The 23,085-nt window shown below is 33.6% G+C and overlaps 1 protein-coding gene across 13 annotated transcripts in view; it reads left to right on the forward strand.

Annotated features, from left to right (window-relative positions):
• LARP1B (La ribonucleoprotein 1B) overlaps positions 1 to 23,085 on the forward strand; it is a 128,785-nt gene that overhangs the window by 71,802 nt on the left and 33,898 nt on the right. For 11 of the 13 annotated variants that reach the window (XR_013555151.2, XR_013555150.2, XM_078445751.2 and 8 more), the window contains one exon: positions 13,363 to 13,486. The exons of 1 other annotated variant lie outside the window; for it this stretch is intronic. Coding sequence is in view for 9 of the 12 variants with exons in the window: in XM_078445751.2 (XP_078301877.1) it covers positions 13,363 to 13,486 (124 nt within the window). In the remaining 3 variants the exon portion in view is untranslated. Of the gene's footprint in view, positions 1 to 13,362; positions 13,487 to 23,085 lie in introns of those variants that run through there. One more of the 13 variants, XM_078445754.2, reaches the window with a different exon arrangement.

The raw sequence follows: 23,085 nt of genomic DNA on the forward strand, positions 1-23,085 counted from the left end.
CTCTCTCTGACCCTCCCCCGTTCATGCTCTGTCTCTCTCTGTCTCAAAAATAAATAAAGGTTAAAAAAAAAAAAAAAAAAAGAATCCACCAAACTAACTACAAAAATAACTGATGAAAACTGATGAATGAATTGAGTAAAGTCACAGGATACAAAATTAATAAAAATCTGTTGAATTCCATTACACTAATAATGAAGTAGCAGAAGGAGGAATTAAGAAAATAATCCCACTTACAATTGCACTAAAAAGAATAAATATCTAAGAATAAACTTAGCCTAGGAGATTAAAGACCTGTACTCTTAAAACTATTAAACATTGGTGAAAGAAATTGAAGATGACGTAACAGATGAAAAGGTATACTGTACTCATGGATTGGAAGAAACAATATGGTTAAAATGTCTATACTACACAAAGCAATCTAGAAATTTAAATCTTTATAAAAACATCAACAACATTTTCCACAGAACTAGAGCAAATAATCTTAAAATTTGTATGGAACCACAAAAGACCCCAAGCTGCCAAAGCATCGTAAGAGTAGGGGCATCTGGGTGGCTGAGTTAATTAAGTCTCTGACTCAATCACACCTCAAGTCTTGATCTCAGGGTCATGAATTCAAGCCCCAAGCCTACCTGAAAAAACAAACAAACACAGAAAACAAACAAACAAAAAACAAATATAGAGGTATCACAATCTCAAATTTTAAGATATACAACAAAATACAGTAATCAAAACAGTATTATACTGGCAGAAAAACAGACGCCTAGATTAATGGAAAGGAACAGAGATCCCAGAAATAAACCCATACATATATGGTCAATCTACAATGAAGGAGGCAAGAATATATATATTTATATATTCTCACCTATATATATGTATACATGTATTCATATACGTACACCTACACACACACACACACACACACACACATATACCATATAAAATGGAGAAAATACCATCTTTTCAACTAATGGTGCTGGGAAAACTCGACCACTTTTTTACATCATAATACAAAAATAAACTCAAAATAGATTAAAGACCTAAATGTGAGACCTGAAACCATAAAACTCCTCTAAAATATAGGCGGTAAGTTCTCTGATATCAGCCATAGCAATCTTTTTTCTAGATACGTCTTCTTAAGCAAGGGAAACAAAAGCAAAATTAAGCTATTGGAACTACACCAAAATAAGCTTTTGCACAGTGAAGGGAACCATCAACAAAACAAGACAGCCTCCTGAATGGGAGAAAATATTTGCAAATGCTATATCTGATAAGGTGTTAATATTTAAAGTATATCAAGAATTTACACTAAACACCAAAAAGCAAATAAGCCAAAAATGGGCAGAGGACTTCATTAGATATATAGATGGCCAACAGATACATGAAAAGATGCCCAACATCACTAACCATTAGGGAAATGTAAATTTAAAAGCCATAATGAGATATCATCTTATACCTGTCATAATGACTAAAATAAAAAACACAAGAAATAAATGTTGGTGAGGATGTGGAAAAAAAAGGAACCCTGTGCACTGTTGCTGGGGGTGCATGCAAGTGCAGCCACTGTGGAAGACAGTATGGAGGTTCCTCAAAAAACTCAAAGTAGACTTCCATATGATCCAGTAATTCCCCTATTGGATATTTACACAAAGAAAATGACACTAATTCAAAAAGATATATACACCCATATGTTTATTGCAGCATCATTTACTATAGCAATGATATGAAAGCAACCTAAGTGTGCACTGATAGATGAATGGGTAAAGAAGTGTTATATATGTATATACATTGGAATATTACTCAGCCATAAAAAAAAGAATTAGTTCTTCCATTTGCAACAACATGGATGGACCCAGAGGGTATAATGGTAAGTGTGATAAGTCAGTCAGAGAAAGATATACCATAACATCTCACTCATGTAAAATTTAAGAAACTTAAATAAATAAAAAAGAAACTAAAAAACAGACTCTTAAATACAGAGAAAAAAGTGGTTGTCAGAGGGGAAGTAGGTGAGGAGATGGGTAAAATAGATAAAGGAGGTTACGTGTATACTTATCATTATGAACAGTGAGTAATGTATAGAACTGTTGGATCATATTGTACACCTGAAACTAACATTGTAAATTCTACTTTAATAAAAAAATTGTTTTTAAAAAACAACCAAAAAAGTATTCTTTATTAAAGAATACCTAATGGAAGATAGGGTATTAAAAGATAATTTCCAAATTGAGAGAATATATTTTAGAATATATAAGACCTAAAATGCCTGTCCAGAGTGTGTCAGAATTCTTAAGACTCAATAGGCAAAGACAGAAAGCCCCGTTTAAAAATGGCCAAAGACTTGGATGTGGTTTTTGGAAAAGTGGAAATCCAAATGGCTAATAGACAAATGAAAAACTTATTTCATTTTATTTAATAAAACCTAATTATTATTAATTAGGAAGATGTAAGTTAAAACACAATAAAGTGTTTTCATATTAACAATATTGTTTTATGTTCTCAGTGTTACTCTTCCTTTATCATTGATTTTTATTACCTATTATTTCTCCCTTAAACCACCCATCAGATACATATATGGTTTTAAGTACAGTCCCACATCATAATATGCAAATGTAAATTTATCATGCATATAATAATGTTAGGATCATATTTATAAAATATTCAAACGTTTTGCTGAAGCACTTGAGCAAGTTTATGAAAATTCTAACTTGGTGGCTCTTTCTGTTCGTGGTCATCTTTCTTTTTACAGGTTCATTTTTAAAATAATTCAAATGGTGTTTATGGTTCTCAGCTTTATTTTTAAAACATAAAATCCCTTAATTGTAAAATTAGGTCCTTAAAGATTTGGTGTAACTATACTTGTTTGGACATTACTTTCCAGTGGTCAGGACATTGCTAAAGTGTATATATCCCGTTTCCTTATGTGATTTAGCATTTTAGAGTTTAATTACATTAGTACCTATGTTCATTGAGTAGAATGGCAGTTGCATTGCTGGCACATTACAGTTACTGTTATTGCTGCACAAGTATAAAACAAATTTCTAGAAGTTAAACGTTAGTGATGGTACTTTACTGAAATTGAAGATTGTTTGGGCAGGTGGGATGGGACTTGACTATGAAGCTATGTAGGAATTTAGAATAAGGAGCAGTTGCAATTCTTACAAAGTGGTGTGATCAAAAGATGATTTAATAAGGTTTAATCTAACAGAGGCAATAGCATAGGTCAGAGTAGGTCAGAAATTGAGTTTAAAACTCATTTCTAATCATCAAGGGTGAAATGAAATGCTGAGCCAAAGGGACTTTTTCTTTTCGACACACATTCATTAACAACTGATTATGTTCTAGCCTTTATGAGAATGAAAAAAAATGCCAAATTGGGCAGAGATTTAAAAAAAAATTTTTTTTTAATGTTTATTTTTGACAGAGACAGAGCATGAGCAGGGGAGGGGCAGAGAGAGAGAGGGAAACACAGAATCCCAAGCAGGCTCCAGGCTCTGAGCTGTCAGCACAGAGTCCAAAGCAGGGCTCAAACTCACAGACCGGGAGACCATGACCTGAGCTGAAGTCGGATGCTCAACCAACTGAGCCACCCAGGTGCCTCAAGGGCAGAGATATTAAAGAAACGAGTCATAGTACTGGTGTGATAGAAATAGAAACACTTAACAAATAAAAACTGGGAGGAAACAATATTGAGATCAGATTTGGAAATGTGTTGATGTCATGTTTTGTATTTATGTAAAATGTCTTTTATCCTCTCTCTAAATACTAGCGATGATAAGAAAGCCTCAGATGTAGATTTTAGTATTTAGTATAGAAGGGAGAACTAAAACTGGGAAAATGATTGAACTTTTAAGGCACAGAAAAACAGAAGAGGAAAACAAAAGAGAAAAGAATGTCCACTAGTAGTTACTAGGAGAAAAAAAATAGATGTAGTTATGTATAGTTTTACTTGAAGAAGCCAAGAAAGTAAATGGTTTCTGGGATCATGATCTACAAAGGGACATATTCTGTCTCAACTTTAATTTTTCTTTACGTTGGTTTCTTACTTTTTCTAAGGTCATATTCATCCTCTTAAAAACTTTACTTAAATGTTCACCCCCTTCCAGCATTGAGATTGCAACTCATATTGATATAAATAAGAGATGAGAAAGTTGAAGCACCAAGTGTTCTTTCTAGAAACTTGGCTGAGGAGAACCCTTCCCTTCCTGTTTCAACTCCCTCTCTCATTCTCACCAGTATGAATTATAGATAAATGTATACTTCTGAAATGTAAATGTCTGAAAGACATTTTATTAAAGTGTATTATTTTTTATAAATATTATAGACATGTTTCTGTATCAGTAATATATATAAATATGTATTTTGTTCCCTCTAAGTCTTTTGTTTTGGAGTGTTTCAAACCTTTGGAAAAGTTGCAAGAATAATACAGTGAACACAAGTATACCCTTCACCTAGATTCAACAGTTGTTATTAACATCTTATCACAATCACTTTGTTTATATAAACATTTATAGATGTATATATTTGCATTTTCTGAACCATTTGAGAGTTGTAGACATTATGCCACTTTACCATTAAATATATTATCCCGTATTTCCTAAAAACAAGTGCATTCTCCTATATAACCATAATTATCAAACACAGGAAGTTTAGCATTGATAGAATGTTATTATCTAATATATAGGGCGTATTTAGATTTCCCCAACTGTCTTAATGTCCTTTATAACTTCTTTTTACTTTATTTTTTTTTTGATAACCAGCTCTAACCAATGATTATACATTGCTTTTAGAATTTTATATTTTAATGTTCTTTCATTTAGACAAGTTCCTCAGCCTTTTTTTTTTTTTTTTCATGACACTGACATTTTTGCAGCATCTAGGTTAGTAATTTTGTAAAATGTCCTTCAGTTTAGGTTTGCCTGGTATTTCCATATGATTAGTTTCAGTTTAATTTTTTGGCAGAAATATTACATAGGTGATATTATACATTCTTCACTACATTACCTCAGGAAACATAATGATGTCAGTTCTAGAATTGGTCATTTGGTTTTCAAGATGTGTACCATTGTAAAGGTACCTTTTTCTGTTTGTAATTTGTAAGTGATCTCTGGAGTGACAGTTTGAAACTGTGTTCCCCAGCAGTCTTCACTCAATGTTTTAGCCTCCATTGATGATTTTTGCCTGAATTAATTATTACTCTGGTGATTATATGATGGTAATTTTTCTCCATTCCCTTTATGTTAATTATTTAGCATTCTTCTGTAAAAAAAGAACTTTCTTCTCCACTCCATTTTACTTACTTACTTATATATTTATAGTGTCAGTGTGGATTCTGGAATGGATGCCTTTTCATTCCTGTCATTATTCATTTTGTTGTTCAAAATGTCTCCAATCTGGTCAGATTAGACCTCTCTCAAGATGACTCGTGTACCACTGATATATCCCCATCTCTTTAGCACTTTTCATACTTTATGACACAAGATGCTTTGCGCCTCTCTTTTTTCTTAGATGTCTGTTTTTTTCACTACCTTAACCAGGTCTTCCTGGTTCTATCCTTGATCTCTTAATGACTTTGTTATCTTGTATTATCTTGTATGCAAGTGAAAGAATCTGGTCCCAGGTCTTTATCATTAATTGTATGCTAATGACTTTCCAGTGTCTTTGTGGGGATCTAGCAGTATATAACTAGTCTATTGGATTTTCCAGCTGTCTGTCTTCTTCCACAGGCATCTCATTTATATATATTCTGTCTCCATTTTAAAAAAAAGGGACTTATCCCAAATTTGTTTCCTATATTTCCTGATTTTGGTTGGATGCCTCAGGACTCTTTATTAACTTCTAACTCCTAACATGCAGTTTGTCACTACATCCTATCTGTCCTTTCCTATTAATTCCTACTGTCTTACATTGGTTCTAGCCTGAATCATCTCTCCATGTGGTTTGTATACTTGGTTCTTGGCTCTAGTTTATTCTCTTTCTAGTTTTCCTCTTGTCAGAGTAGTCTTCCTCCTTCCTTTCTCCTTTCTTCCTTTACTTCCTAGCAAGTAAGGGAATTTACTATAAATCCAAGAAGCAGTGCTTGCTTACAGGCAAGTCTTTATATGAAACTTCAAACACTGACTTTGCATTTCTGTACTCCTATCTTTGGTGTACTTTTCCTCTATGTTAGCCTCATTTTCAGTCAGGCTTTCTCCGTGAGGTTGCAATGATGGTACAGACAGTTTCAGGCTTACATGATTTTCAAAGTAAATGATCCCAAGGAAAAGAATGTATCCCTCAAATTTCTAAACTATACATTTGACCATTTCTGTATTTCTTCTTAATGCTATTCAGTGCTTCTTCCCTGCCCAAGATAAAATTCAAATTCCTTGGCAAATAATATTTAATGGTTTGGTTCCTACATACCTGTCAGTTTTCATTGTGACACTGCTTTCTGATTTAAAATTTATACTCTGTTAATACCAAGTTGCATGTGTTCCTTCTGCCTAAAATATCTTTTCATATGGTTTGCTTGCCAAACTCTCTTTCATCCTTTAGCTTGCAAAACCTAATTCAAATATTACTCCCTTGGAAAAAATCTTTGATAGCTTTTATTGTTATTGACTCCAGAAAAATGACTTTTCTACCTTTGTGCCTCATATGTACCTATCTTTAACTCTTACACTGAAATGTAATAAATTTGTTTATAAATATTTCTTATCCCCTTTTTGAGCAAGGCAAGGTGTAAACTTGTAAAAAAACCAAAAATTTAGTTGCAGATTGGGTAGTTCATGAGTCTTCCTGCTGAGAACTAGGAAAGTTGTTGTTTTTTTTTTTAAAAATCTTTGTGAAGGCACAGTAGAACTAACAGTGTAGAAAGAATTGTGTGGTCAAAGTCTGGAAGAAGGAAATCTAAAGAAGACTGCCATCAGGGTCTGCATTTCCCTAGAGTCATCTGTCAGTTCCAGAAGAAGCAACTGAGAAGCTGAAAAGAGATTAAACATACACACACACAACTTGTGGGACTAGGGTGACAAAAATTGGAATTCAGAAACCAGAGGGGGACCTCTAGCAAACCTTTTAGGCTTTGGGAACTCTAAAGGGCTACTTTTCAGAAATTAGGGTGAACTGGAAAAGATCTGCTATCAGTAGGATCAGCTTCTAATAATTTTAATCTTTTATTGAGCCAATATTCTGATGTGTCTAGCCATTTGACTGAAGCAAACAAATCCTTTCTGGAGGAAAATAGCATTCTGGACCTCAGATTTTTAATAATGTCTGCCTCTCAAAAAAATCACGCATATAAGAAGACAAGATGATGTAATAGAAAAAAAAAAAAAAAACAACAAAAAATAGACCCATAAAGATTCAGATAACTATCAGACAGGTCTTAAGTTAGCTATTGTTAATATTATTTAAAAAACCCCAAAGATGGAGAATTTAAGCAGAGAACTAGAAACTTTAAAAAAAGAACCAAGTAGAGGGGTGCCTGGGTGGCTGGGTTTAGCCTCCGACTTTCTGCTCAGGTCATGATCTCACAGTTGGTGAGTTCCAGCCCCACGTCATGCTCTGCTGACAGCTCAGAGCCTGGAGCCTGCTTTGGATTCTGTGTCTCACTGTCTCTCTGTCCCTCCCCCACTGTCCCCACCTCAAATATTTAAAAAAAAAAAAAAAGAGAAAAAAAGAAAAAAAGAACCAAATAGACATTCCAGTAATGAAAAATATAATAACTGAGTGCAGTGAATTGGCTTAACAGTAGAGGTAAACTCAGAATTACTAAAGTAGAAGATAGGTCAAAAGACTCCAGAGTGAAGTCTCGAACAAAAAGATGGAAAATACAGAAAAGAGTATAAAAGACATAGGAGATACAGTCAAAAGGTCTAACATATACTCTGTTGGCTTCTCAGAGGGGAGAAGAGAAAGCAGAAATAATAATTGAAGAGATTATAGTTGACATTTTATCAAAACTAATGAGGGATAATTTAAGAAGTCCTAAGAACTCCACAAAGAATATAAATTGAAGGAAAACCACATGAAGGCCATCATTGTAAAACTGCTGAAAACAAAAGCCAGAGAAAAAAGATTACTTAAAAAGCTACAGATTTTAAAAAACAAGACTTAGAACTACTCAGCAGAAGTAATGGAATCCAGGAGATAATGGGATGATATAATCACAATACTAAAAGGGAACTAATTTTCAGGAATAAAGGTAAATCATTGAATTGTACACTTAAAATAAGTACATTTTGTGGTATATGAACTATATCTCAGTGAATCTGTTTAAAAATGAAGGTAGCATGGGGCACCTAGGTGGCTCAGTTGGTAAAGCGTCTGACTTCGGTTCAGGTCATGATCTCATGGTTCATGAGTTCAAGCCCCACGTTAGGCTCTGGGCTGACAGCTCAGAGCCTGGAGCCTGCTTGGGATTCTGTGTCTTCCTCTCTCTCTGCCCCTACCCTGCTCATGCTCTGTCTCTCCCAAAAATTAAAAAAAATTAAAAAAACATTAAAAGAATGAAAAAAAAATGAAGGTAACATAATTTCAGACACATCAAAACCAAGAGAGTTTATTTTCAGATCTGCTTTAAAGAAAATATTAAATGGAGTTTTTTAGGCATAAGAGATATAGTCAAAAGATTTTGAAAATGATTCTAGAAAGAAGCTTGAAGATACACAAAAGGATGAAGAGCAATAATACATTTGTGGATTTAAATAGATATTGACACTAAACAAAGCTGGTGTAAGTCTAAGTGGATTTTTAGGGCAAAAAGATATATTAGGGGTACCTGGGTGGCTCAGTTGGTTGGGTGACTGGCTCTTGATTTCTGCCCAGGTCATGATCTTACCGTTTGTGGGGTCACTATTGGCATGAAGCCTGCTTGAGATTCTCTCTCCCTCTCTCTTTCTTTCTCTCTCTCTTTTTTAATGTTTATTTTTGAGAGAGAGAGGGAGACAGAGTGTGAGTGGGGATGGGGAAAAGAGAGAGGGAGACACAGAATCCAAAGCAGGCTCCAGGCTCTGAGTTGTTAGCATAGAGCCTGATGCGGGGCTCAAACCCACGAACTGTGAGATCATGACCTGAGCTGAAATTGGATGCTTAACCTACTGAGCCACCCAGGCACCCCATCTCCCTCTCGCTTTCTGCCCCTCCCCAGTTCATGCTCTCTTTCTCTCTCGAAACAAATAAACCTTAAAAAAATAATTCAATATAAAAAGGGTCATAACTATGAATAGTTTAGTTGTCCCAGAAAATACAATAGTTCTAAGTTTGTATGCACCTAATAACATAGCATCAAAATACATAAGACAAAAATTGACGGGTACAAAAAGATAAATTTATAATCACAGTGGGAGATTTTGAAACACCTTTCTTATCAAGAAAGGTGCAAGATGTAGCAAGATAAAAAAATATCAGGTTGTAGAAAAGGCAAACAGTGCAGTTAAGAAACTGCTTAATTGACATAAGTGAAATACTGCAGCAACATCTGTAGAATACACTTTTTTTCAAGTGCACATGGACCTTGTACCATACACAAAGAATCAATTCTAGATATATTACAATTCTAAATATGAAAGGCAAAATAATAAAATTTCTAGAAGATAAGATACTATATGGTATTTCAGTAGGGAAAGACTTCTGTGTATGTGCTTTGCTATTTGTTTTTATTCCCTCATGCTTCCCAAACTTTTTAACAATAGGATATGTTAATTTCATATTCAGATGAAAAATTATAAAGGTAAGATATACAGCATCTTTAAAAAGGGGAAAGATTTCTTAAACAGGAAATTACAAAAGGAAATAACTTACAAAATATACTACATTAAAAAGAACTTTTTTTCACCAGAAGACACCATAAAAAAGTGAAAAGGCAAGTTCCTCTTTCCACAGAGTGAAAGAAAACATTTACAACATTTTATAAAGAGCTCTTAAAAATCAATAAATGAAAGAAATATATAGAAAAATGAGTAATAGAATTGACTAGCCACCTCACAAAAGAGGCTATCCAAATAAAATATATTAAGGGTTTTTAGCATTATAGTAATTAGATAGATGCAAATTAAGACCACAGTGAGATTACACATAGATTTAGCAGAGTGGCTACATATTTAAAGTTTTTGAATTTTTGTTTTGAGATACAGATTTATAGGAAGTTGGAAAAATAGTACAGAGAGGTCTAGTGTACTAGACCAGTTCTCTCCAAAATTTATATTTTACATAATTGAAGAACAACGTTAAAACCAGGAAATTGACATTTCTTACAAATGTATGTGTATAGTGTTATGTCATTTTATCACGTGTAGACTCATGTGAGTACTATCACATTCATGACAACTATTTTATCACCACACAGATCTCCCTTGTGCTATTAGACTCGTGTTCATGTGCCTCCACTCCACTATTCCTAACCCCTAGTAACCACTAATCTGTTCTTCATCTCTATAATTTTGTCGTTTTGAGAATTGTCTATAATAGAATCATAGAGCATGTGACTTTTTGAGATTGATTTAAAAAAAAATTTTTTTTTTAAGTTTATTTATTTTTGAAGGGGAGAGAGAGCATGAGCCGGGGAAGAGCAGAGAGAGAGAGATACACAGAATCCAAAGCAGGCTCCAGGCTCTGAGCTGTCAGCAGAGCCCGACGCGGGGCTCGAACTCACTAACCGCAAGATCGTGACCTGAGCAGAAGTCAGATGCTTAACTGACTCAGCCACTCAGGTGCCCCTGAGATTGATATTTTCTAATCATAATGCCCTTGGGGTCCATCCAAGTTGTTGTGTATACCCATAATTCGGTCCTTTTTTAGAATGGCTACATATTTTTAAACTGACAATATCAAGTGTTTGATGAGGCTATAGAGCAATAGGAGGGTCAATATACTGCTAGTGTAATGGAAATAGGTACAACCACTGTGAAAAAGTATTTGGCATTTTCTACTAAAGTTGAAGCATACCACCTTATTCAACAATTCCAGTCATAGTAAACATTCAATAAAACATGTGTCTATGTCACCAAAAGAAGTGTTTTGTAAAAACATATTTTTAGTAACATTATTTGTAATGGCTATAATCTGTAAAGGAACTGAATGCTCATCAACAGTAAAATTGATTTTTCTTAAATTTTATTTATTTTGAGAGGGATAAAGTGTGAGTTGGGGAGGGGCAGAGAGAGAGGAAGAGAGAGAATCCCAAACAGTCTCTATACTATCAGTGTGGAACCCCATGGGGGGATTGAACCCACGAACCATGAGATCATGACCCGAGCTGAAGTTGGACGCTTAACCAACTGAGCCACCCAGGTGCCCCAGTAGAATGGATTTTTTTAAATTATGGTGTGATCGTATGATAGAATACCACAGAGCAGGGATAGGCAAATTTTTTGTGTGAAGAGCTATACAGAAAATAATTTTAGTCTTTATGGGTCATATGTTGTGCCAACTACCACTTAACTTTGCAATTGTAGCAATGAAGCAGACATGCAATATATAAGCAAATGGGTGTGGTTGTGTTCCAAAGAAACTTAACAAAAATAGATTTGGCCTTTGGGGGCTGTAGTTTGTTGACCTCTGCTGTAGAGTTACAAACTATAAATGAATCTCATAAACATAATTTTATGTAAAAAAGAAACCATACATTATAATTCCATTTTTATAAAGTTCAAAAACAGGCAAAATGAATCGATAGTACTGAAATCAGCATATTGCTTGTCTTTAGGGAGAAGAAGAGGGTAGTTATAGGAAGGGGTATGAAGGTTACTTCTAGGATGCTAGTAATATCTTTACCTGAATGGTGGTTACACAGGTCTGTTCACTCTTGATTACTCATTTAGATGTATACTTATGATTTATGCACTTCTCTAGTGTGTGTATGTTTAAATGTATGTGTGATGCTTTAATGAATTAGTTTAAAAAATTAAAAACAGAAACATACTGCTTGTGTTCCCATCAGGATAGAACTATATTATTCATCTCTGGCATATGATAATCATAACAGTAAATGTTTTCTTTTAAGTAGTAAGCTCTGTAGCAAGATGGGGACAGTGAGGAATAATGACTGAATTAGCTTGAAGAGCTTATTGAAGACTTTTGGGAAAGCAGTATTGGTATAAGGGCAAAAGCTGAGGCAATCCTTTAAGGCATTCTCATGAAAACAAGATCCTAGTTTAAAAGACTAGCAGGATCTAATGAGTGGTGTGAACTGACAACTATTCATGTTTGAAGGCAAAAGGGAAAGATTGGTTAGCTATTAAGAGCAAGGTACTATGACTATTTTGTAATGATGATATTTAGTTTGGTCCATCTGACAGTTTTATGTTCTTTACCTGCTAAAACCCTCTTTGGATCTTGTTGAGTGATGTAGATGTGATAAAGGGTTTAATTGGAGGAAACTTACAAAACGTAGTAGAGTGCAAGCAGTCTCTCAAACTCTTTTTTTATTTTACAGCTTAGACCAGGCATGAATTGTCTTCATGTACCATGGCCAAATGACCTTACTGGCCTCCACTGGCCTCCACTCTATCCTCTCTCTATATATAGGGCAGGGCTGAGAACATCTAAGTGACTATGTAACCGTTATTAGAAAGGGGAAGCTTCAGGAGCCCAAGGGTCGGGGATAGCCTGTTCTTCCTTTGACAAAGCTCAAAAAACTTTGAGCCTCCTTGCTGCTAACCTTATAAGTGGGGTTTGGAAATGAACCTCCAGGGCCATCTATCTGTCTTTCATCATGTGTTTCCCATTACCAGAAAAGGAAATGAAAACTTCTTGGCCTGGTATAAAAGGTCTTCTAGTAGCCTGTTCCCATTTCCATATTAGGCCTTTTTGTCACTGATTCTACACAAATTTTCTCAGTAACTGAATTATTTTCTAATAAATGACTGCTTATTCCAAGTTCTTTGCTCACATTACCTGCTTTAGAATGCTTTACCCCTTCTCTAAATTCTCATTCTTTCCCCATCTTTTCTGTGATACTTTCTGATGATCTCAATTCTTACACCAAATATTATCATTTTTCATATGCTGCTAATATTACTAGTTTTTATGTGTACATTTCTTTCTTTCCATCTAACTTGTAAATTCCTTAAGGGTAGGGAACATAGATTACTTGTAATCTCTTTAATACCCTAGCAGTCTTGTGTATAAATGCTCAACAAATAATGATTAGAGTGTATGCTCTTACAATGTATTTTAATTATAAAATATTCAGAATATTTTTGGGTTCTCTGTGCCTCTTAGATTCTGAATATTGTTATTAAGTATAATGCTAGATTCTTTATTAGAACATCTTTTTTATTCTGTTGTAGTTAAACTCATTTTTTGAGGTTGGTATCAATTATTGTTTGTTGGCTACTCTATTAGCCAGTTTAGTAATTAGATTCCTCCATTCTACTTCAGCAAGAAGTTGAGAACTTTAAGAAGCTAAATCTCATTAGTAAAGAGCAGTTTGAAAACCTAACACCTGAACTTCCTTTTGAGCCAAACCAAGAAGTTCCTGTAGCACCTTCACAGTCCAGGCAAGGTATGTAAATCTGCTTTTGTGTGTAATAGTTTCTGAATAGTATTAAAGCAGTTCTAATTTGTTACAAAAGTTTTCCTTTTTTTTTAATCTGTGGAAAAAATGTAGGTATTTCATAAAAGACTAGAATTTTAAAACTCAACTTTTGTTTATCCTTTGGTGAATTTCAAAAGATTTTCGAGACTTGAAAGTACACATCATAAATTTGGTAAGACAGCCTTGTAGTAAATGGACAAAGTTGGAATCCCACCTTACTCTTAGTGAACAGGCAGATAATTGCAAGGTGATCTAGGAGTCATCTATTATACCAGTTCCTGCTCAAACTCAGACACTGAAAAGCAGGCAGAATTGGTTCTTTTTGTGTCTCATTTGGTTTGAGATTATTGGGAATGTTTCTCTTTTAGAAATAAAACTTTTCACTGACTCTCTAATTCCTTAAAATATACTAACATCATTCATTTGTCCTAAAGCCTTAGCTTAGTGTGACCATATAAATACATTTGGGAGATACATAAATTGAATCTGGCATTTTTAGGCAAGTTTAAGTGATTTTGTTATAGTCTTTCATGAAGGCAGGTTAAAGAAAAACTTTGAGAAGTTTCAAATATATGCCAAAATAGAACAAATTGTATAATGTAATGAAACCCCCATGTACCCATTTGCTACTTAATTTCAAATCCAATTTCATTTCATCTCAGCTCCACTCATCCTCTTTACTTGCACTGGATTATTTTGAAGCAAACTTCTAATAATTATTCATATTTTTTTCATTCCTACATATTTATGTATGTGTCCTTAAAAAGAACTCTCTCTTTTAACACATAAATAGCATATTCCATTATCATCTAAAATTAACATTAATTCCTTAATATCAAATATCTATATTTCCTCATTCATCACTTTAAACAGTATCCATGTAATTTTGAACATTCCAAAGGTTGATATGTCTCTTTTAATCTATAGGTTCATAGTAACTTTTTTTTTCCTTGCAGCTTATTGTTGAAGGAACTGGGTTGTTGTATAGAATTTCTTACATTCTGGATTTTGTTCATTGCATCTCCATGGTTTCATTCAACCTGTTTTCTGGTCCTGAATTTTCTATAATTGTTATTTTGATACAGAGGCTTGATCAGATTGAGGTTTAAAATTTTGCAGGAATATATCATAGGTAATTATTGAATACTTCTATCAGGAGGTGCATAATGTTCAGTTGTCTCTCTTTTTGTGGCCTTAATAGCCATTTATAATCATTGCTTTTATGTCACAGGGGGCTGAAAAATGGTGAGGATCCTGTTTGTATCATTGCTTCTTAAATTTGGTAGATAGGATATTTCCATAAAGAGAAATCCCCTTTCTCTTTATATCTCTATATATCTCTATATTTATCCTGAGATAGAGTTCTTACAGGAAAAAGATTAAATGCTCAATTTTTTCCCTTCTCTATTTTTCAAAATAATGAGCTGGTTCCCTAACATCTTTTCATTGGTCACCAATGAGCTTTGTTTTGTTTTGTTTTTCTTTTTTTAATTTTGTTTTTAAATTATTATTACGACTTCATAAATGCATTTAGATAGGTTTCACTCTATTATAATTATTCTTACTGATACTTTTACCACTTACCGGTTTATTGGCTTTTAGCTCCAAATCCACCTTTTGTTGCTTTCTTCTGTGATAGTGGAGTTGGACCACTAACTTTCTTTGCCAGCTGGCATGATGATAAGTTTTGTCAGTACCTGAGTTGTTACTGAGTTGGTTATTATTTCTAGAGCTTGGAATTTTTTTTTTTTAAGAAAAATACATTATAAATCCATGTTGACATTTTCTGTTCAACTTTAGGATTAAAGGTTTTAATTTTAATTTGTTTTAAATTAAATTTGTTTTAATTAAAAGGTTTTGATTTGATTTTGTATTTGTACACTTTTTACTTATGTGAAAAAAAATTGTTCCTAACCACAGTAGCAGAATTATTTATGTATCTGTCTATCCTTTGATAAAACAGTTTTAGAATAATAATATTACTTTACACTTAAAAAATATATACTGAAAAAAATTTAAGTTCTTACAGTATTCCACTAATACTGTATGTATGTGGAATATTTTAAAATAATATTACTTTATACTTTATCCTTAAAAAACTTCATACTTAAAAAAATTTATGTTCTTACAGTATTTCATTAAGTATGTGGAATGTGAACATGTTTCATGAAACATGAAAAAAGGTTAACATAAGTATAAAAATAGTAAAAGAAACTAAGTGAAATTCATATAGAGGAAAATGAAATAGTCAGTAAATATGAAAAGATGCTCTCAACAATAGCTAAATTATGGAAAGAGCCTAAATGTCCATCAACGGATGAATGGATCAAGAAATTGTGGTTTATATACACAATGGAATACTATGTGGCAATGAGAAAGAATGAAATATGGCCTTTTGTAGCAACTTGGATGGAACTGGAGAGTGTTATGCTAAGTGAAATAAGTCATACGGAGAAGGACAGATTCCATATGTTTTCACTCCTGTGTGGATCCTGAGAAACTTAACAGAAAACCATGGGGGAGGAGAAGGAAAAAAAAATGGTTAGAGAGGGAGGGAGCCAAAACATAAGAGACTCCTAAAAACTGAGAACAAGCTGAGGGTTTAGGGGGGGTGGGAGGGAGGGGTGGGTGGGTGATGGGTATTGAGGAGGGCACCTGTTGGGATGAGCACTGGGTGTTGTATGGAAACCAATTTGACAATAAATTTTATATTAAATAAATAATAATAAAATAAAATAAAGATGCTCTCCTCTTTCCTTTGTTGAAATTTGACAATTAAAACCACAATGATATACCATATTATATGCCAACAGTTTCACTTCAAGAGAAATTCTTGCAGATGTTTACCGAAAGAACATTTATAGTAACATTGTTCATAATAGAAAAAATACAAATGAAAATACCCATTTCTGGTAGATTATAAGATGTGATATATTCATAGAGATGAAAAATATACAGCAGTGGAAAATGAAAGAACTAAGGCTACATGTGACAAAATGGTTAAAATAGAAGATACATAAAATAAACTAGTCACAAAGGAGTTCACTGAATCTAATATCATATAAAATATAAAATTCATGGGTACATGCATAGCACAAAGAATCTATGAATAGCAAGAGGAATTGTTAATACAAAAATTTAATATAGTGGTTTACTCCTGAGAGAAGGGGAGAATCCCATTTGGAAGGTCTGCACATAGGCTTGCCTACATCTGGAGTATGTGTTGATCTGGTTGGTGGGTGTGTGGGTATCAACTCTTGTTTCTTTAAAACTTTGCCTTCCTAGGTTATAAGTGAGTAAACACTTTAAATCTCAGATATTTACACAAAGGTTTTTTTTTTTGAATACAGTGTTCTTGGAAAGCTAGAATTTTTCCATACTTAATTTCTTGTTCTCAGTTTATAAATCATCTCTGTTTTAAAATTTATATATACATTCACTGATCTTTATGTGCCATAACTTCCAATTTTAAAGAATAGGAACAAAAAATAAAATTTAGCCAAAATTAAGAAGATAGAATCAATCCAATATTGCTATGATTAAAAAAAAAAGTTGAATAGATTAACTTTCATTTTGAAAAATAATTATAGGGCACCTGGGTGGCTCAGTCGGTTGAGCATCCGACTTCAGCTCAGGTCATGATCTCGCGGTTCGTGGGTTCGAGCCCTGCAACAGGCTCTGTGCTGACAGCTCAGAGCCTGGAGCCTGCTCTGGATTCTGTGTCTCCCTCGCTGTCTGCCCCTCCCCCACTCACACTCGGTTTCTCTCTCTCTCTCTCTCTCTCTCTCTCTCTCTCTCTCTCTCAGAAATAAATATTGGGGAAAAATTTTTTTAAAGAAAAATAATTATGGATGGATTTAAAGAAAATTCAGCTTTATCCTGAGTAGAGTATATGGAAAGCTTGAAAGGTTTAAAGGGTAGGAAATGCTGTAAAATAATGCTATTAATAAAAGACCTGCTATTGCCACTATAAAATAGAATTTAAGGTATAAGAAAGGTGTTTGTTTTTACTGTCTTCAATAATTATCTTCCTGTTTATCCCATATACCTGATCTAAACAGCCCTCTGCTCCTCATACACTAAATCAGCTTTTGATAGTGCCTCCAGATCTCTCCATGTTAAAGAGGAATCAAATCAATCCTCATCTTATCTAACATCAACATTGGATCAATTATGTTCTGTCTTGAAACACATTCTTCTCCCTAGGCACTATTTACTTAGCTTTCTTTCGACTTCATGGAGTCTTTTTGCTAGTTCTTCCCCATTTCCCCAAGCTTTGGGAGATTTAGGGCTCAGACTTCACATTTCTTTCTTATCCTCAATGACTCCTCAGTATTTAGTCCCACGGTTTTAAATAGCATCAATTATACTAATGAGTGTCAAATTTGTATGTATAGATAAGACCTCTATCCTATAGTCCATATAAATATCCAACTGTGTAGTCAAGAGTTTCACTTGGATATTTTATAAACATGTCAAATTTCATATGTCCAAAATCCTACCCAGGTCTGAATTTTCAACCCTTTTCCAAGGACTTTTCCCAGATTTCCACATCTTGGTAAAAATATCAACTCCATTTTGTAGTGGTACAGGTAAAAAAAAAAAATCTTGGTGTCATCCTTGATCTTTCTTATTAAACCTCTGTATCTTATTCATTGGCAGATTCTATCCATTACCCCTTAAAATATATGCAGAACCTAACCACTTTTCACCTTCTCTACTTCTGTCACCTGGTAAAAACTACCATCATTTTCCAATTGGTTAATTTTAATAGCTCCTATCCTGCCACCCTTCTTTCATTCTGACCACGTTACAAGGATCCAGAGTTATCTTTTTTATTTCCTTTTTAACAAATTAAGTATAATTTATATTCAGCAAGTTTCACACTTTGTATGTACAGTTTTGGGAATTTTGACAGGTGCACACAGTTAAGTAGATGCTACCTACTTGAAGCACAATTCCATTACACTCCACGGATTCTCCCATGCCTCTTTGTAGTCAACCCCATGCCTAGCTTTTCTGGCAGCCTATTTTCTAGTTTCTACCCCTAGATTTGAGCTTTTACCAGAATATATATAAATAAAATCATATAGAATATAGCCTTTTGAGTCTGGCATCTTTCATTTAGCATAATGCATTTGAAATTCATATTTTTGTGTGCTGTTCCTTTTTATTAGTAAGTAGTATTCTGTTTCATTGGATGTAAGCAGTTAGTTGAAGGACACGTAGGTTGTTTTTTAATTTTTGGTGATTATGAATAAAGCTGATATTCATATTTGCTTACAAATTTTTATGTGAATGTAAGTTTTCATTTCACCTGGGTAAATACTTAGGAGTGGGATTGCTGGGTCTTATGGTAAGTGTATGTTTAAGAAATGCCTGTTTTCCAAAGTGGCTCTGTCATTTTGTACTCCTACCAACAATCCATGATGGTTCCAGTTGCTCCACATCCTCATTAGCACCTGGTATTGTTAATTTGTTGTTGTTATTGTTGTTGTTGTTGTTTTAATTTGTCATTCCTATAGATATGTAGCAGTATCTCATTGTGACTAACAGTGTTGAGCATCTTTTCATGTACTAATTTGCCATCAGTATATATGTGAAGTATGTACTCAAATTTTTTGATGTTTCTTGAGTTGCTTTTTTATTTTTTAATTTATGTTTTTAATTTTTTATTGGACTATACATTCAGTTGTTTTCTTATAGAGCTTTGGGAGTTCTCTAGTCTGGATCCAAGTCCCTTTTTACAAGTACTTATGTAATTTGCACACATCTCCCAATTTGGGGCTTATCTTTTCATTTTTTTAGGAGTGCCTTTTGAAAAGCAGTTGTTCTTATTTTTAATGATGCGCAGTTTTTCATTTTTTTAATTATATGAATGTGCTTTTGGTGTCTGTGTAAGAATTCTTTGTCTAAATTTGTCTAAAGTCACAAGATTTTTATGTTTGAAGCTTTATATTTTTAGTTTTTATATAATTCAGATGTCTATTCAATTTTGACTTTTGATTTTTTTTTTCTTTCTGGCGTATGATGTAAGTATGGATATGGATACCAAACAATTTCAGCACCATTTGTTGGAAAATCTATTCTTTCTCTATTGAATTGCCTTTTCATTTTTGTCAAAAGCTAATTAACTATATGTATATAGATCTAATTTGGGAGTCTGTCTTCTGTTCATCTTATCTCTACGTTTATATCTTTGCCACCAGCACAACTTGATAACTGTACTCTTAAAATCAGTATATGTCTTATAACTTTTTAAGAAATTGTTTTGGGTAGTCTAGTTTCTTTGCTTTTTCATATAAATTATGGAGATAGCTTATTGGTTTCTGTAAAAAATTGCTGCTGGTATTTTGATTGGAACTGCATTGAATCTACAGATTAGTCTGAGAAGAGCTAATGTTTTAATAATATTGAATCTTCTAATCCATGAATATGGTATGCTTCTCCACTTAAGTATTTTTTGTTCTTCACTGTTTTGTGGTTTTGGGTGTATTTTGTGCATATTTTGTTAGCCATATCCTTAAGTATTTTATGGTTTGGTCCTATTGTAAATGGTGCTTTACAATCTTAATGTTCCAATTGTTTATTGCTATTATATAGAAATATGATTGATTTTTGTGTATTATCCTTTGTGATGTTAATTTTATGTGTCAGTTGGATCAGAGGATGCCCAAATATTTGGTTAAATATTTCTGGGTTTATCAGTGAGGTGCTATTTCTGGATGAGATTAGTATTTGAATTGGCTTAGTAAAGTAAATTGCCTTCTCCAATGTGAGTAAGCATTATCCAATCCATTGAGGGCCTGAATAGAAGAAAAAGAGGGGGGAAAGAGGAATTCACCCCCCCCCCCAACCTTTTTTTTAAGTTTAAATTTTACTTCTGGTATGTTAACATACAGTGTTCTATTAGTTTCAATTGTACAATATAGTGGTTCAACAATTCTATGCATTCCTCAGTTCTCATCATGATAAGTGTACTGTTTAATCCCCATCACCTGTTCCACCCATAACACCAAGACACATTTTGAAGGAAAGCATTATGACTTTCTAATTTATCTATCTAAAATCTAGAACTATAGATGGTTTCCTTACTGGATTGGATCAGTTGATATATGATCTAGACATTTTTCTAAACTCTTTGACTGTAATTCTGTTGTTTGCTGATTCCAGTGCTTTAGAAAACATTTTTCAATTAACATTACTGCCCTACCCACCATGTTTTTCGGTTGACATAAATTATTTCTTTTAAACTTCAAGATACACTGACTAGCATTTTTTTTTTTTTTTTAATTTACATCCAGGTTAGTGAGCAGCAATAATGATTTCAGGAGTAGATTCCAGTGATTCATCCCCTATAACACCCAGTGTTCATTCCAACAAGTGTCCTCCTTAATGCCCCTTGCCCATTTAGCCCATCCCCCCACTCAAAACCCCTCCAACAACCCTCAGTTCTCTGTATTTAAGAGTCTCTTATGTTTTGTCCCCCTCTCTGTTTTTATATTAGTTTTGCTTCCCTTCCCTTATGTTCATCTGTTTTTTATTTTAAATTCCACATATGAGTGAAGTCATATGATATTTGTCTTTCTCTAATTTCACTTAGCATAATACCCTCTAGTTCCATCCACATTGTTTTCAATGGGTTTCTTTGTGCTATAGTCATATTATTATCTTCACTCATTGAAAACCGCATCAAAGTTATATATTTTTTACTTTTAACTATCAAGTATGTTTTAAAGAATTTGAAAGAATATGTATATCAAGATTCTTACCGTTCTCTTTGCTCTTCTTCTGTGATGTTCCAGGTTTCCTTCTTAGGTCATTTCCTTCTGTCAGAAATACTTTCTTGGGCGCCTGGGTGGCTCAGTCAGTTAAGTATCTGACATTGTCTCAGGTCATGACCTCACAATTCGTGAGTTCAAATCCCACATCCTGTGAGCACAAGTCCCACCTCGGGTGAGCTCAAGCCCCACTTTGAGTGAACATGAGCCCCACTTCGGGTGAGCCCTGCTTCTCTCTCTCTCTCTCCCTCCCCCCTCCTCTCTTTTCTCTCTCTGCCCCTTGTGGGATTCTCTCTCCCTTTCTGCTCCTTACTCACCTGTGCCCTCTCTCCTTAGTCCTCCCTGAAGTCCTCCTCCCTGAAGAGGACTTCAGCCTACTCCTTTGTGTTTTCGGTCTTCTTTGATAAACTTTTAGCAGAAATTGTATGACAGACAGTCACAGTTGGGGTTCCCTGAAGAGCAGATAGCCTGGTCTTTTGTTTAGCATAAAATTAACCCATTTGTGTATTATTTCATGAGTTCAGATGACTTTGTATAGTTATGCAGTAGCACCACAATTCAGTTTTAGAACAGTTCCATCACACTAGAAAGTTCCCTCATGATCATTTGCAGTCAGTTTCAACACTCAACTTCAGTCTGAGGTAACCAGTGATCTGCTTTTTATCTGTATGTTTTTGTACTTCCTAGAAATTTCATATAAATTGAACTATATGACATATAGTCATGTGTCTGGCTTTTTCAACTAATACAATATATTTGAGGTTAACCCATGTTGTTGCTTATATTGGTACTTTGTTTCTTTTTATTAAGTCATATTTTATAGTATGGACTTACTACATTTTGCTTATCCATTCGACAGTTGATGTTTTTATTTTTTCCAGATATTGCTGTGATGAAAAATGCTACTTTGAACATTCTTGTACAAGGATGTCCCATTATTTTGATTAAGAAGTTAAATATCCAGATGATATTCATATAGCATCCTAGGCTTGTAGTTGATAAAAAGCCAACTTTAATATATTCTTACTCCACAATTAGTTATATTTCTAGTAATAAAATTTTTATATCCACTATAAATATTTTATGTACTTGTAGTTATCTTAACCATATTTTGATAATTTTATCTCAAAATATTATAAATTGGTATCTGCTATAAAAATTTTATAAAATGGTTCTTTTGAGATAACAAAATATTCGTCTTTGTCTTCACAAAATTGATATATCTGCTCTTATTGGTGGGTAAAATTTACATGTAATTAAATTTGGAATAAAATAAACATAAAACTGAAATGAAACTTAATTTTTAATATGGAAATGTTCAGATAAAAAATAGAGCTGTTTAATGAATCCCTGTGTAATTATCCTGCCTAATTTCAACAATTGTTAATAGTTTGACATTCCTTTTTCATCTGTATGTTCCCCAGCTGTTTCTGGCATTTCATGTTGAATCTCATTTCATTCAAATTAATATCTTCTGTAAATACGCTATTCTACATCACAAACATATATGTATGTATATATATAAATTTTCATGATACCATTATTTCACATAAATTGGCAGTAATTCTTTAATATCATCTGCTACACAGTTTATATTTGGTTTTCCCTGATATCTGATATATATCTTTTTCAAACTGGTTGTTTGAATCAGGACCAAAAAAAGTACATAATTGCATTTGAGCGATAGGACAATTAAGTTACTCTTAATCTTTTTTTTTTTTTTAAGTTTATTTATTATTGACAGAGACAGAGCATGAGCAGGGGAGGGGCAGAGAGAGGGGGAGA

This window comes from Panthera onca, chromosome B1 (assembly GCF_046562875.1).
Source record: "Panthera onca isolate mPanOnc1 chromosome B1, mPanOnc1 haplotype 2, whole genome shotgun sequence".
Taxonomy (NCBI): domain Eukaryota; kingdom Metazoa; phylum Chordata; class Mammalia; order Carnivora; family Felidae; genus Panthera; species Panthera onca.